Source organism: Astatotilapia calliptera, chromosome 16 (assembly GCF_900246225.1).
Source record: "Astatotilapia calliptera chromosome 16, fAstCal1.2, whole genome shotgun sequence".
NCBI lineage: Eukaryota > Metazoa > Chordata > Actinopteri > Cichliformes > Cichlidae > Astatotilapia > Astatotilapia calliptera.
Window position 1 is genome coordinate 24699661 of NC_039317.1, and position 16739 is coordinate 24716399.

General features: G+C 40.1%; 1 protein-coding gene across 2 annotated transcripts in view; it reads left to right on the forward strand.

Moving 5' to 3' along the window:
- Positions 1-824: 824 nt before the first annotated feature.
- The window catches only part of LOC113007664 (LIM and senescent cell antigen-like-containing domain protein 1), a 35672-nt gene continuing 19757 nt past the window's right edge, over positions 825-16739 (forward strand). Inside the window, exon 1 of one of the 2 annotated variants that reach the window (XM_026144443.1) lies at positions 825-1030. In XM_026144443.1, the coding sequence (XP_026000228.1) occupies positions 1002-1030 (29 nt within the window). In that variant the 5' untranslated portion in view covers positions 825-1001. Of the gene's footprint in view, positions 1031-9644; positions 9940-16739 lie in introns of those variants that run through there. The other variant, XM_026144442.1, reaches the window with a different exon arrangement.

Genomic DNA, 16739 nt, shown 5'->3' on the forward strand with positions numbered 1-16739 from the left:
CAATTGAAATTTTTTGCTTTCTAACAGTTCTGAAATCACAAAGTAGCGAAAGAAAGGAAAATGAATTACAGTATCATCCGTTTTTCTTTGTTTTGTTGTTTTTGTGTTTTTTTTTTTTCTTTACGCAAAGAGCAACAAGTATAAAATCTTTTGGAGTGACCAACAAGCTCTTTGCATCATACACTTAAGAAAAAAAAAAAAAAAAAAAAAACACACTGACTCTGAAAAATTATTTTTTTAAAAACCAAAAGGTAACTCAAAATTATTAACTTAGATCTCGTCTTAATAACCCAATTAATCCAAGTCATTTTCTCAGTTTTGAGTTATTATTGTGATTTATTGACTTAGGTCGGGGATGGGGACCAATGTCAATATATATTTGCAAAAAGGCACATGAATAAAATCTTTAAATTCCATAAATTTCTTAAACATTTTAGCACCAATACTAAATAAAAAAATGTTTAAAAATGTTTTCATTCATTCATTCATTGATATTTTTTCCTGTATATTTTATATTAATGTGCATTAAACTTTGTATAGTAAATGCGAGGCAAACAGAATGCAGTACAAACACACACAAACACATACAGGTTAAAGGTATAAAGGAAAATTGTTTCCTACTGTATTTTAAGGCAGTTTTCCTGACTCCTCATTAGCTTAAATGGAAACTAAATTTGTGTTAATAGTCTCGTGCGATATCGTAGGAGACCCACGTAAGATGATGTGTTGCTCGAGTTTGTGCAAAAAGGGAGGAATTTATTCTTTTTAAACCGATTTTTAGGGTCCTGTTTGAATCTTGCAAGCCTGCTGTTTTACACTGAAAGGTCCCACCTGGAAGTGGCTCATTCACTAGAGTGAGATCGGCCGGACTGAGGCGAGGCCCCTTCTCGCCATTCTACTCCGCTGTGCGAAAACCAACGTTACATCCCGGACTGCACAACATCTGGACAGCTGCAACAGTGATCGGGTGACGCACATCTGGTGGGAGAGAAGGCACAGTGATGCTCGGCATTACAGAAATGACAAACGGGTGAGCGATTTGTTAAAAAGTTTTATTTTTTCTAAAAAGAGAGAAATTGGTCTGAAAAGTTGACAGTCCGCTATCCTCTGTTCTTTTGTGGAGTGAAAAACTGCAGTTTAGTCATTTATAAGTCATCCAAGGCGGTTGGACCTTTTTAAATACACAATATACTCCAGAGGCAATTCTCTAAAATAGACGTAATAGTAAAGATAATTAGTAACACAGTCATATTTATTGTATTGCATCTTTAGAACAACTTAAGCTCCTCTTTAGCGCCTCCTACCTAGTTACTTTCACTGTGGAAAAGGGTAACGTAGTTTTTATAACATATGATTAGAAGTAAAACACGTCCAGCTATCACATGGAAAATGATACGTAATCAGAAGTGGGTTTGGTTTAAGAAACCTCTGTTTAAATAGCTGTTTAATCTGTTTGGTCTGTTGCTCTGTGTGGCCAACGACATGGTCTGGAGGTTTGAAAATGATGTTACCTTATGTTTGAATATTTTTAATAATTGCAACAAATTTTCTAAAGAGCACTACTGTTTTTTTAACGACTTTAATTTTTCAATTTTATCCAAGTTTTGCACTGTTAAAGATGTAGTGTTTATATGACGGTGCAGAATTTAGGCCACAAAATCTGGAGTTTTTAGCCTTGCACCAAATGAAAATCTCCAAGCCTGATTTTTAACAAGCTTTTATTTGAAAATTTGGGTTTATATTTAATACATTTTTGTTGACCTGGTACTCATGTGTGCAAGTCATTGATGCATGCCCTTCTCACACAGAAAACAGACCTGTGGGTTTTTCCAAAAGCACAAAACCTTGAGAATATTTTTCTCTAAAGGAAGGCAATATATATTTTTGTGGATGTTTTCTTTCTTTCTTTTTAAAAAAACAACAACAAAAAAACGGAGGAGGATGTTCCTCTTCTCTGTGACCTCCACCCTGCCCTGGAATGTTCATATAAAGAAACTGGACAGTACTGCTTTCTAAATCACTTCCTGGCTAAACAGTCCCTGTGGGACTGCTGTTCAGAGCAGTAGTTTCTCCAAACAGCATGAATGCTTCTGCAGAATTAATTATGGGTTAGGATGAATATGGCTTTTATAAAGCACTAAAAGCTCTAAGATGACTAGCCCTTCTAAAAGCCTGAGGATTGCTGCATTCCCATTGCATTACATTTTTTATCTGATCCCACATTCTGTTGATACAACCAGAGCTTAGACCAGCGTCTCGGTCTCCAGTGTGGACTTGTCCTTGTTTGGAAGCAGTCAAGTTGTGTGATGGTGGATTTAACTGTGTGGGCGATTATTCATACTGTGCTCAATCACTCTGAAATGCAGGAGTTATTTAAACAATTCAGGTTTTAAAAGAAGAAACATAAGTTTGTTTGTTTTTTCCTCCGACACAGTTCCTTCTTATATATTTGATGATTAATTGTTGGAAAAATCTCCATGCACCATTAAGTAATTTATTGAGTCAGCTTTCTCTAATTGTCTACACTGTTGCCTCACAGTGAGAACCTACCTCTTACTGCTCATTAAAAAGTATTTATAGTCATGGGAAAAAACCAAGTACACCCCATGTTTCAGTAGCTTGTAGAGCCACATTTAGCAGCAATAAGTCAAATGAATTGCTCTCTGTATGACTTTATCTGTCTGTCAGATCATTGTGGAGGAATTTGGCGTTGCTTCAGTTCATTGAGGTTCACGGGCATTTGTTTATGCACAGCTCACTTAAGGTCCCACCACAGGATTTCAACGCCTGGACTGTTGCAGCATGAAGATTCATTTCTTTTTTGGCCATTCTGTCATGGATTCGCTGCTGTGCTCAGGATTCCAGTTTTAGCTGTTGGACAGATGGCCTCACATTTGACTCTAGAATACTTTGGTTTACAGAGGAGTTCTTGGTCGACCCAGGTGCCAGATCACACACCCCTCCCTTCACACTATGCACGACAGTTGGTATGAGGTGTTTGGATTTTGCCAAAGGTGGAGCTGTGCATTATTGTCAAACGTCTTAACTTTGGATTCATGTCTTCCAGAAATCTTGTGGTTTGTGCAGATGCAGCGTTGCAAACCTAAGTTCGTGCCGCCACATTTTGTTTTGTTTGTTTTTCAGAGAGAGGAGGCTTTCTCCTGGAAACCCTTCCTAACAACACATACTTATTCATTCTTTAAATGAGGCCTGTAAAGTCTGAAGTGTAGCTCAGGGGGGGGGTTGCAGTTTGTCTGAGCATTGTGCATTCTGGCATTGGGGTGAATTTGCTGGGACGTTCTTTCCTGGTAAGATTGTAGCATTGCCTTAACACACACCCGAATCCTCCAGAACAGCAAACTGACAAAACTTAAATGGAGCTTTTCTACTCAACTTGAGGACTGAAAACATGCCTCATCCATACAACTAATTTTTTTCTACAACTGATTGCTTTCTGTTTAACATTCACACTCCAATGTGAATGTTACTCTATTTAGTTTACTCTATTTAATTTGTAAAATATGTGTACACACACACACACACACACACACACACACACACACACACACACACACACACACACACACACACACACACACACACACACACACACACGTAGAAAAATATTTAGTATACACATCCAGAAATGCATATACTATTATATATTGTACATATATTTATTAGTTTCAGATGTAGCCATTCTTGTATTTTGCTTGTTTACATTATTGTATTTTGCACAACTCTGTTGCTTGTGAAGCTCGCACACAAGAATTTCACTCACATGTGCTGTACCAAAGTACCTGCACATGTGATGTGACAATAAAAGTGATTTGATTTGATTTGATTTCAATGGATGCACCGGAGAGCAGCTTGGGGTTCAGTATGTTGCCTGAGGATGCTTTGGCGCAGACAGGGATCAAACCACCAACCTCCAGATTACTACACCTGCTCTACCTGAGCTATGGCCACCCACTGATGACAAGAAAACAACATAGTGTTAAAAGTGTCTGGACTGCTGTTTTTGATAAATAAAGTCCAAATAAAAAGAAGATGACTTTGTAACTGATGCAGCAGTTAGCCTGAGTCACAGTAATTAATCAAGGTAACATCGCCACAGCAAGAGTTTTTTCTTGGCTAATGACTAATTGCTACTAAAACATTAAAGGCAATGAGGTTGTGTTATTTTATCTAACAGAAGTCTTTGCATTTTCCTGTTGCTTTTTTAAATTATTATAAATGAGCAAAAATGTATATCACCCCCCCCCCCCCCCCCCAAAAAAAAAAAAAAAAAGAAAAAACAATTGTTTTGTTGTTTTTTTTCCTTTTGGGGGCGCCAAAGTTCTTTCCTACAGGTAGAAACCATTCACGCCACAGTGCTGCTCTAAAGCACTATGGTTCCTCTTTGTAAGTACGCTGAAGGATTGTCTGCGGCTTTTATGAAACCCTGTTGATGTTTTTAGCCTCTGGTTTGCAACTAATTAAAGTGTTTGACAGGAAAAAGCACAGACTTCTGCCTTTAACTCTTTCCCTCATGAAGATCTGCAGAGGCAGAGACCACTCTCACTAACATCTGATGTACACTCAGTCATTTTGTTCTATAAGCAGGCCTGAAATTGGACAGAAGCTGCTCAGTTCAGAAGAGTGCTTGAAAGGTTACTCCTAGAAGGCTTTTAAGAGGTAAAGGGTTAATAAATGCTCCGCTCATGCCTGCTGTCATGTGCAGTCACCTCTCAAAGGCTCATTCAGAGCAAGAAAAACTCTTCTGTTAGTCAGCTGGGAGCCTGACCGATGCATGGGGAAGTATGGACCAACAGGATGTGTAATGATCGTACAGTAATTACAGAAGTTCCTCAGTGTTTGTGTGTGGAAAAGATGGCCTTTAAATCGGGTGAGGCAGATGTAGCTATTATTAATCCTGCAGACAGAAGAAGAAGTAGCTACTTTTGGCTGCTTTGTTGTTTATAGCCCACATGTTTGATTTGGCAGGTTTTTTTTCTCATCCTGACACATCCCCAAAGGGATCTGTGTTTCCTCCTGGGATCAAACCGGGAATCTTTTGCTGCAATTGACTGCGAGCTAAAGATTCCCTACACGCCGTGCATGACTTGAGTTCCTCCTCCTTGATTATTTGTATCAAGATTAGCTTGTAATATGCTGTACTGAACATCAGGACTTTTAAAAATTATTATTTTAATGTGATATGCATTTTTGAAGATGTGAGAAAAATTTTTTTTTCTCTCTCTCTGTATCCTGTGATAATGGTAGTGAATCTTTCCAAAGAATTTATGTATCCAGAGAGTTAATCTAAGTTGAATCAGGGAACTGAAAAACTGAACCAATCATATTGTTGGTAGAGATAAATGGGCGCTTGGTTATTTCAGCAGGGAGATATTTAGCAATCTCTTTTGTCTCATCACAGTGAAACAGCCTGTTGTTAGACATATGAAGGCACACCCATCACTATGATGAATCCCTCACACACACACAATATAACATGAGCTCAGCCTGTGGTTTACCCTCTTGATTAAAACTGAGAGAAACACCAAATTTCGCAGCTCTGTGAGAATTACTTTATTATCAACGCTTCTTCATCAACGGCTCCTCGCGCCACTTCGTTCCTCCATTTTCCCCCTTTTCCATGTGACCTTTTATGGCAAACATTCTGCGAGCCAGTGGCCTGAACAACGCCCCCCCCCATCACTCTCAAACACACACACAGTGCTAACATGTAGACACAAGTGACCACAAACACACACAGCTGTGAACAGGAAGTGATGTGGCCGCGTTGACTGAGATAACGGTTGTTAGAGTGTTTGCAGTTATAGCAAAGGGGACTTTGCACCAACGGCCGAAATATTCTAGCTGCAGTCTGACAAAATATTGGTAAGATGTTTGTTTTTTTTACATTTCATTATCACTTTTTGTGATTTTAGCAGCTGCGAGGCTTTACTACGTGCACAAGTGAAAGACATGTCAGGGTGTTCGTCTGTTTTAGTTGTCTGTGCTTCCTCATGCAGGTGTCAATCCTGGCAAGAATCAATTTATTATTTTAATTTAACATTATATAGTGTACCTATTTGACCACCTTCAGAAATGACCTAATATTGACATGATTGCATCACACAGTTGTTGCAGATTTGTCAGCTGCACAATCTCCTGTCTTCCACCACATCTCAAAGGTGCGTTATTGGTTTGAAATTTGGTGACTGTGGAGTACAATGAACATATTGTTAGGTGGCCAAAAAAAACCAGGTTGAGCTGTTTGGGCTTTGTGGCTTGGCTGGAAACAGGAAACAGAAAATGAGTACACTGTGGTCATAAAGGGATGGACATGGTCAGCAACAATACTCAGGTAGGCTGTGGCACTTAAATGTTGCACAGTTGATACTTAAGGGCCTGAAGTCTTTGCCTTCTTCTGCTGCTGCTTTTTTGGGGTCGGCACAGCAGATCATCTGCCTCCATCTCATCCTAACCCTGTCATCCTCTGTCACGTCTATGCGTGCATGTCCTCCTTTACTACAGCCACAAATCTCCTCTTGATCCTCCTGTTGTATTGCAGCTTTATCTTTAACATCTTTTGTCCAGTATAGCCACCATCCTTCCTCTGCACATGTCCAAACCATCTTAGTCTTGCGTCTCCCACTATGTCGCTAAAACCCTCAACCTGAGCTGTCCCTCTGATGTACCTTCTGGTTACACATAATGAAAATCTTTACCTCTGCCTCTGATCTTTTTTTCACTGCCACGCCCTGCAAACCATCATTTCATATTTCATAGAAGGGTTCACTGCCATCTTGTACACCTTCTCTTTCACTCTTGCTCCCATCCTTTTCTCACAAATCAGCCCTGACACTCATCTCCACCCAATCCTCCTTACCTGCACTCTCTCCTCCATCTCTCTTGTGCAGTCCGTTGCTTTGGTTGGATGACCCCAGGTATTAAAATTCATCTACCCTCAACCTGTATCCCTCTCATTCACACACATTTATTCTGTTTCTTCTACTGACTTTCATTCCTCTTTTCTGCAGAGAAAAGCTGTAATTCCACTGTCAGCTTATTGTTGTATAACATATTAATCATCATTGTGATGAAGTTTGTTTTCTGGCATGAACGTAAACCACACATAGGCACGCAGAGCTGGCATGCAACACCTTAAATTAAACGAGAAGCAGCATTGTGCTACTGTTAGCACTGTTTCTTAATCCCACTGTGATGGGTTTCATCTCTTACCTGCAGTGGTGCATGTCACACAAACCGAATATGAAAAGCGTAGAATCGAAGTCAGTAAGAGTAGCTGTAATGTCAGCAACGGCCACACAGTGGCAGTGTGTTCATGGTGGAAGGCTTGTTGGGCTTGTGGGAAACGTCTGCTCAGCTTGTGTGTATGTGTGGTGATGACGATGAGTCAGTCTTAACTCAACATATCCCCTTAAATTCCAAATTGCACAAATGTCATTGCACAACATCACTTTTCCTCTTTTCGAAATACAGCTGGCACGCTTTTATTCGTTCCGAGGAAACTTTTAGAAACTGGCTGAAGCATGTGAAGAGTGGGGAAGAAAGAGAACAGTCTGGGATTCATCATGAGTGTTATGGCATACTGAGACATGTCAGCCGGAGCTGCTGTGACCCTGTTCCAGCTGCTCCAGGATGTGAAGCTGACATTAAATTTCAAAATTCACACTCTGTGCATGAGTGTGTGTGTGAGAGCAAGTGTTTGTTAAGGCTACGTGGAATGCTGAACAGGTCAAGGCAGGCTGTTGAAGGTGAATCTGCGGGGTGGAAATGTTGCGTGTAGTTGTCTGTACATACATGATTTTTGTCAGCCGTCAAACAGCTTTCAAACCTGAGCTGTACCTTTGCATCTCTAATGGTCATTTTATTTAATAAAAAGAACTCCTAAGAAAGCAATCAGAATTAACTCATGAGAAGTAGTAGGTTGTTCTATAACCAGCACCTTTATAGCTGAGCTGTTAACTTTCTACAAAATGTGCTAATAAACAATAATATAATAAATGAAATAATTGTTTCAAAGGTGTTTTGACACCTCTCCTCGACCTGTGGTTGCGTTGTGCAGATGTTAACACCAAACCAGCTGCACCAGGACACTTTTAGAGGAGATGAAGTTAAATGAATGAGTCACATGAACTCCAAAGTGGTTCATTTATGGTGACACCATGATCCAACCCAGCTACCTGTTGTGCTCTGCAAGTTTGAACTAAACACCTTCCTGTTGTAGCCAGGTATGCTTTCTGGCATGCAGCGGAGTACCGCAGATGTTTAGAATACACAAACTCTAGGAACTAGCCATAAAATGAGTAAAACTGCCCAGACAAAGATGAATGCTGGTCGGTTCTCTGTCTTATCTACTAGTTCAGAACACAGCACCTTCTTCAAGCCCAGCAGACTGAGTAGGCATGTGCAAGAGTAGCTGCAGATACATAAATAGATCCTTTTAAAATCCTCCAATGAAATAAGAGAACGTAACCTTATATTTGTTTTGTGGGCAGTAAAATATTTAAATTAGGTTTTTTTTACATGTTAAGTGTGATTAAGAGTAACTGCTAATAGTGTGCCCTGCGACCAGTCATTTAAGTATTTAAATTTAGGCGCAGGGCAGAGGTAAACAGGCCATCTGTGCAGTATAGTCTTCTTTTAGCTAAACACAACCTTCCTGCCTTTTTATACAAGATGTAACGTGAGGGACAAAAGACTCGCCTGTGGCAAAGCGCAGCAGGATCAGGGGGCTTCAAGGCCGACAAAGAAATATGCATCTGATCGCTATACTGCACTTTAGCACATATAAGCACGCAGAGCAAGAAGTCGCGCACCCTTCGACTTTATATCTCAGGAAATGCTCTGTGTGAGGGAGCTTCCTTGACAGAGCGTGCATATAGTCAGTTGATGGCTGTGAATGCTGTTTACCGAACCCCGTCCCTTCTCTGATGACATCACAGCTTCATGTTTTGAGAGGTTTGCGCCTGAATATCTGTTGTGGTTTGTGTTCGCTGTAGATTAGCCCTTCCCACATAAGCGCTCCCACATAGTGCTGTGATGAATTATTCATAGAGTGACATTTTGCTTTTTCTCAATAGTTTGTTGTTTGTTGCTGGGAAATAATTTCAGTTTACAAAAGCTGTGAAAATAGTATCCGTGCCGACCCGTGTACCCGTGATCAGATATCAGCGCTGGTCCTTAGTGCGTTCCAAAGTACAAGAAGTTTGAAGTTTGGCTTTATATTCCTGTCATCGATCATAATAAAGTTTCTTTATGAACAAACAAGACATCTACAAATACTTATTGGCAATATTGACATTTTTTTACTTTAAAGCTCCAACATGAATGCCTTCTTAAGGATTATGCAGAAGGCACTCACACTCTGTATGAGTGTATTCTAAGTGTGAGAAAATAAATCTGCTTCTTTTTATCAGCTCTTCATGCCTTTTCTTCTCCAGCTTTTATTTGCTGTACAGAGAGTGCTGAGGCAGAGAGATGTAGGAGGTGAACAGAGACTGCGTTGACAGTGTTGAAAGGTCGAGGACTCTTCTTCTTCTTCTTTTGTCTCCTCCTTCCTGTGATGCATTCCCCCCCTTCTACCTGCTGCAGGAGGGGGAGGGGGAGCATATCTTTTTTGATAGGTGTGTAACCACATAACCACACCTCTGTGTGCTCAAGGGTTTGAGCCCTGGAAGTGTATGTGAGAGACAAGTACTGGAGTGAGACGAGACTCAACAATTCGTACTGGGGACTGAGCGTTTTCAGCCGACGAGAGGTAGGAAGGAAGGAAGGAAGAGAGGGAGGGAGAGAGAGAAAGCAAGGCAAAGGGGAGATGAACTCTTTGAGGCTGAAAGAGTTGTCAAACTCAGACTTATACAGGCGAAGGAAGGAAAAACCAGACAATGGAAATGTCAGCGAGAGTTTGGCTTGGGACAGCTACAGGTGGGTGCAAACTGTCACATTTACGGTGAGAAATAACGATTTATGCACACAATTTTCTTGTGTCATTGTGTGTGTTGTATTGGCCGACATCTCAATGCGATTGTCAGTCTGTAGCACTCAGTTTTTAGGAAGTGTGGTCTACACAGGGCGTTGAGCCCACTTTGGTTTTCACACATGTAAATGGTTTTTAATGGCTCAACAATGACACTTAGCATTTCAAATAAAAAACCATTAAAAGTGTGCGGGTTCTTCAAAGGTCATGTCAAGTACTGCAGTGTGCTTACAGAAGTGTTCGGCGAGATAACAAACGATTAACTTCTTCAAATCTGTTTTTGAAGTCTTTGTTCGATGTTTCTTTTAGGGTTTAATCTCAGTTCACAAACATTGATTTTTAGTGTGGGGTCCAAGTGTTGTCAAACTTATCAGCTTCCTTATCATCAGCACTGACTTGCAGTCTCACATGAAATAGCAAATGTGGTGTGTGGTATATTACAGATACTTATCTTTACTACAGGCTCTTTGAAGAAAACTACTTACCGATGTGTTGCGTATTAGCGTGGATGGATAAGGTGATATTTTCTGTGGTGTTTGAACAGTAAGTATTGTGGTTGATGGTTGAATTCCTGTGAGTTATGTGAGCAGCAGCAGCAACAGATGTGTACATGTACAGAGTTTTGTAATATTGGTTTTTATAATATGATAACATCAGTTTTGGATGTCTGTTGGTTTCTTTTTGTCAGACGCATCTCTCTCTGTCTCTTGCGCTGTCGCTCTCCTCTGATGTGTGTTTCTGCGAGTGTGTGTGAGATGCTGAGTCGTATGTGGCATGCAAAAATGTCAGGAATGCGGACAGAAAGAGGGCTCTCTTCAGAGGTGTGTTGAGCCAAACCAAAAAAAAAAAAAGCTCCGTTCTCGCCCTGTAACCCTGAAAAAGGGTTTGAGGAGCAGGCGGAGCAATTAACATTTAAACAACTAAATTAAAATCAAACCTTTGGTGAGGCAATAACATCGGACTCAGCAGGGCCGCTGTGTTTAACAGGTATTCAAATGCAGTGTCACAGACAGCTTATATGAATATAGTGCATAAAAATAACAAATTAATTAAATATCCCTGTGACAGTTGTGACTGTGCAGTGTTTGTATTTATCTAGAATTACATTTAGGCAGCATCAATAAATGATAAGACTGCTTTAAACTACAGAAGTCAGAAAACGGAGGTGAGAAAGACAGTGGGCATTTATTTACTCTTGTATTTCTGATCCACTCTGTCATGTGAGACACAACTCAACTGTTCCGATACTCCTGACACAGAAAGGATCACTAAGGGTTTTCACTTAGGCAGCGGTTGTCCTTCTCTCCGGCATCGGCTGGAGCTTTCTTTAGGTGCCTTCCCATCTTTAACAAATATCCAGCAGGGATGACTACATTTACCCAGGGCCCTGTTTATGTGATGTTTTTCTGCTTCCCTGGCCGCTCTGTCTGTGGAGATGGTGTTTGCTCTGTGTTGTAGCGACCTGATGACACCCAGTTTGTGATTCAAACATTAAATACTGGTTCGCATGCATTGGTTTATAGTACACATTAGCTTTTAAATGTCCCCCATTACTGATGGAAATCTCACAGGCTAAGAAGGGTAACCTGCGACTTTTCATATACTCCCTGGCGAATTTGATGTGTTAGTCCACCAAGTTAATGTAATCAGTGAACTGTGGTATGTCCTGAGATTTGATTTTCACCCAGGTGTCCTCCACATATCTGAACCAATGAGTTGGTGGTGTTCCAGGGTAGGATAACAAAGTCCTCTTTTCCACTTCTTCCATGTACAAGTTGGCCACAATGGGTGAACCTGGGGAACCCATGGCACACCAATTTTTCTGCCTTTATTACTGAAACAGGTGGAATGAAGACTGGTTGTCGTTTCAGGGGCTCATTAGCATTTTTGTCACCCTTGACTGCCAGAAGGATGATAATGTTGTTGTCATTACTAAGTGATGTGAGTGCCTCCCTCTCCTCCATGTTGATGTTGGATGCTTGGGGCTTTGCGTTGCTGAGACAGGCCGAAACCTTTGTCCGTAGTTGCTCTTCTTCCACGTCTGCAATGTTGTTGTTTTGAATCGCTGTTTCTGTGGCTGTGATCAGTTCCACTAGCAGGATTTGTCTCGGCGTCACAGCAAAGTTCAACCCTTTAGCAAGGATGTTTTTCTCTGCTTGGATGAGTTGTCTGTCAGACAAATTTTTCACCCATTTGTTCACATCCTCAGCGTGGCATCCTTCTAAGCTTACGCACAGCTCATGCATCAGTCATATTCCTCTAGAAGCAGGCTTGAAATATGACACAAACTGCACAGTTCAAGTAAGAGGAACATGGGCTATTCCTAGCAGGCGTCCAAGGGGGAAAGAGATAATATTTATATTTCAGAGAGAAATATAACCAAAGAAACAGTGCTACAGGATTTAACAGTGGCAGGTTATTAGGCTATTTTTGGTGCCAGACATGTCCGATAAATTTTCAGCAGAACCGAAATGAAGCAGATGCTGTAAGTAAAGCTGATAATAGTGAACCTTAACAAGCAAATCAGAAGAGCAAAATGAATCATTAAAAACACAAAGAAGGAAACACTTATCAAACTGATTAAAGGTTTGGGTGGAAACAGTTTTTATTTGATTGCCTAATCATTTTTTTATATAGGTATAAATCCTATGACAATTCATGTACTGTTGACGATCCGTGTGAGGGAATAATAGTTAATATCACAAAAAAGGTTCTGCTTGAAGAACAGTAAATAGTAGTCTAATTTGAGTTTTATGATTGTGTGCATAACCTCTTACTTCACTATTGGTTGTGTGGTTTGGCTACAGGGGTGGCCACATTTTAATCTCTGTTGTCAGTGGCCATGGCCACCCCTTACCTCCGGCCCTGCAGTTAGATCCGCCTACACACTTCCACTTGTCGTCATCAGAATTAGGTGGAGCAGTTGCAATGTTGACAAAGAAAACAAACACCGCAATTTCAAAGATTAGATTACATTTACATTTTCCAAACCAAAAAAACATCCATAACTATGTAAAAATTATTTATTCGTTACATGTAATGATCAGTTGATTCATATTTATTGGGGATGGGGTGATGTTAAATAATCTTTAAACGAAGATGAAGATTGCAACTTGCTAGTAACTCTGCACTAATAACAAAGAGCATGTGACATGTTGCTGTTATGCTTTGTCTTTTTCCTGTCCTGGGCAGTTAAATGGGATTGAACATTTGATAGTGGAGGTCAAAGTGGCCTTCAGGACAAAACGCCCAAAACAAAGGAAATGTTAGTCATGAATTATGTTTGCACACTCATCGAATCACTCAGTTTTACATGTTTGTGTGCACTTCTATGCTTGTGCTGGTGTGTGTACACTTGACTTGGTGCCAAAGGTTTTGCTCAAAGAGACGTCAGGTCTGTGTTTCCATGGCTGCTGTTGACACTGCGAGTATGTTACAGGTGGTGTGTTAGATTAGTTTCTTTGGTCTGAGACTCCTTGTGTTGCATCAGCTGAGAGGAATCAGAACTGCTGCTGATTTCAGTTTTAAAGCGAGCCTGCAGAAAGAGGCCAATTAAGCCTAGAGTAATATACATTTAAACATAAATGTTCTGTATTATATTGTATGAATAAATGACCTGCTTTGTTATTATATATACATAAAAACAACAAAACTGGTTTGGTTCCATCTTAAGTTTAAAAACCAAATAGAATAGAATTGGATGCCCTGTAGGAAGAAGGCAGTGTGGACAATGTTCTGCTGAGAAAACATGGGTCCTGCCATCTATCTGGATGTTAGTTTGACACGTACCACAAACCTAAGCAATGCTACAAATCCAATAGTGGATCCGACCCGTTGGAGTACTCCCTGATGGCTATAGCCTCTTTCAACAGGGTGACACGCCCTACTACAAAGCAGAAATGTTTCAGGAATGGTTTGAGGAGCACAACAATGAGTTTGAGGTTGTTGACTTAGCCTCCAAAGTCTCCAGATCTCAATCCAATCAAGTATTTGTTGACTGTGTAGGTCAAACAAGTCAGATCTATGAAGGCCCTACGTCACTGATCAGTGCTGTTAAAATCTTGGTGCTAGATACCATGGCACACCTTCAGGGGTCTCGTGAACTCCAGGTCAGAGTTCTTTTGGCAGCAAAAGGGGGACCAACACAATATTAAGCAGATCTTCATAATGTTATGCCTGATCGGTGTATGCTCCCGAACTCTGCTGAAGCTCTGCCGTGTTTATTTGCTCATTTGAAAAATAGAGGACCTGTATTTGTGTTTTTAGGATAAGCTAGTCAAAAAAGTGCACATCTAAACATCAGCTCCTTTGTAATCAATGGATGCTTATCATGAGTGCCAAGGGCTCGGACAGTGATAGAGTCTATAAAGGGATCAAATGTTGGTTCAGCACATCTAATGTTCCTTTTGTAAAAAAAAAAAAAGAAAAAAAGAAAGGAAAAGGTCTCAAATATTGCATACAGAAATCATAAAGAAAAAATCTGTTATCCTTTTTCTGTCTAATGTCTAAACATGCTCCACAGTTGGAGACAAGCCCAGGTCATTTGATTGGAACCTGACCTGTGAACCCTCCAGTGATTCCCCCTCTCCAGACTTTTATTAGCACTGGTCATTTATAGCACTCTTTCAAGCTAATGCTGGACACACTATCCCGAGTGTCCCATGTTCTGATTTTGGTTGAGGATTAAGATAAAGTACATGATTTTTTTGTGGCAAACAATTCAAACCACAAAACAATATATAGATGACATAATTCAGAACACTGCAAAACTACTTTTTCGGTGCTTTCGCCCTGGCATGATGATGTTGACACTGTACCACACTCATTGACCCTTAATTTAAGTGAAAGCTGTTGCTAATGTTAGCTTAAAACTAGATTATATAATTATTCACTTTATGTTATGCAGCCGATGCTGACACGGATATTTGTTCAGTTAAAAATCTAATATGATCAACCAATAACATATCTACGAAAAATTTTTTTCTTTCAGATACAAAAAGCACAAACACATTGCCTTAGCATTTGTTTTATTTAGTTATTTATTTACGTGTTTAAACGTAACAAACACAAAAACAGTTTTTTGTGTTTGTTCCAAACACATGTTGCCAACTGGGAACTTGTCAGGAAAAAAAGTCTCAGATTACTTGTTTACGCAGATAACTCTGACTCTGCTCTATCCACTCTGTTTCCATTAGGGATGTTGTGGAGTGCCCTCTGGTGGGCAAACTATGCAACATCGATACTCATAATGTGGTTAAAGGTTGTTTTTTCCATCTTGTCTTTACTTTTTGAATAGATTTTTAAAATCTTTGTTCAATTCTTAAATTAAAACACAGTGCTCACCATTTTTGTGTTTAATATTAAAGAAACAGCAATTCTCTTTCATAGATGCCTTGATTATTTACCTGATTATAACTGCTGGAAGACCAGCTACACTGATCCCTGTATTAGAGTATCTTTTTTTAATCCTCAGTAGTGCTTGACACTATTACGTCAGATTTAACAAGGAGTGAATGAAGCCTAAAAATCCTGTCCTGCTAAAGGAACACACCAGAGACATTTATCCAACTGCTGACAGTTGCTGTAGCCAGTTTTAAGCTCAGGTTGACGTTCATATCAACACTCACATTATCTCTCTCTTTCTCTTTCACTAGTATTGAGAAGCTCTTTGGCTGAGTGCTGGGATCAGACTATACACTTACTGTCCAATCTGAGTTGTAAAAAGCAACAAAACTCTGTCAGTATTGTGTCTTGGATGAATGATCAACAAAAACGAGAGGCACAGTTTGAGCGGTTTCATCTCCTCACATGTCTAAACAGTCATTTTGAGTAATGACAAACTCTGCTCTGGGGTGAAGTCACTTGTTTGGCCTTTAAATAATATCTAGAGAAGAAAAGTTATAACAATTGAATTTTCCAGTTTCAATATTGGCACATTCAATATTTTCAAATTGACACTATGGTTAGAAAATAACCAACTTGTAAAGACAACTATGGTCAGTGTGGGCACCAGAGAACTTGAATAATTGTTTGTTCAAGTCTTTCATTTTTGAGGGTGGAACACTGTGCTGTGACTGTAATCAGGAGGAAAGCTTCCTGTTCAGCACCCACCCTGCGTCCATTGTGCCCCGGTCACTCAATACTGATTCCAAGTGGCTAAGATTCGCCGCACAGACCACGTGACATTATGACAGACAATGCTCTTTTCTGAAAAAGCTCTCGAGGCTTTAAATAGTGCCCGGTGATATGTCTGGCTGATTATGTCATCTATGTATGAATCCAGACTTTGTCTTTTGATGACAACCAGATTGTTCAGACATACCTACCAAGATGTCATCCAAGGGTTAGTATAGTCCTGTTGTGAAGCCTTGAGCTTTTTCACCATATTGATGTTTGGAAAGCAGGCATGACACATGTGGGGTAAATATGAGTAGGAGCCACTTATCAGTACTTTACCCCTCTTTTCTTTACCTGAATCAAGAAAGTTACAGATTAAACACCACATATTATTCAGCAAGCTTAAAACTAGCAACTGAGACCATGAACTCACAAGAAACTCATTGCCTCAGGTTATAAATCAAAGCCTGTACACTTTGATACAATCAGTTGATTTTTGCAACCAGAGGAGTCTCCCATTCCTAGAAAGAAAGAATGCAGGTTTAAGGCATCTGCGTACTGGCAACCTTTTGATTACCCCCCGAGTCTCTACCTCCTGAGTTTACTTTGCTTACTTTCTCACTCGTTTGCA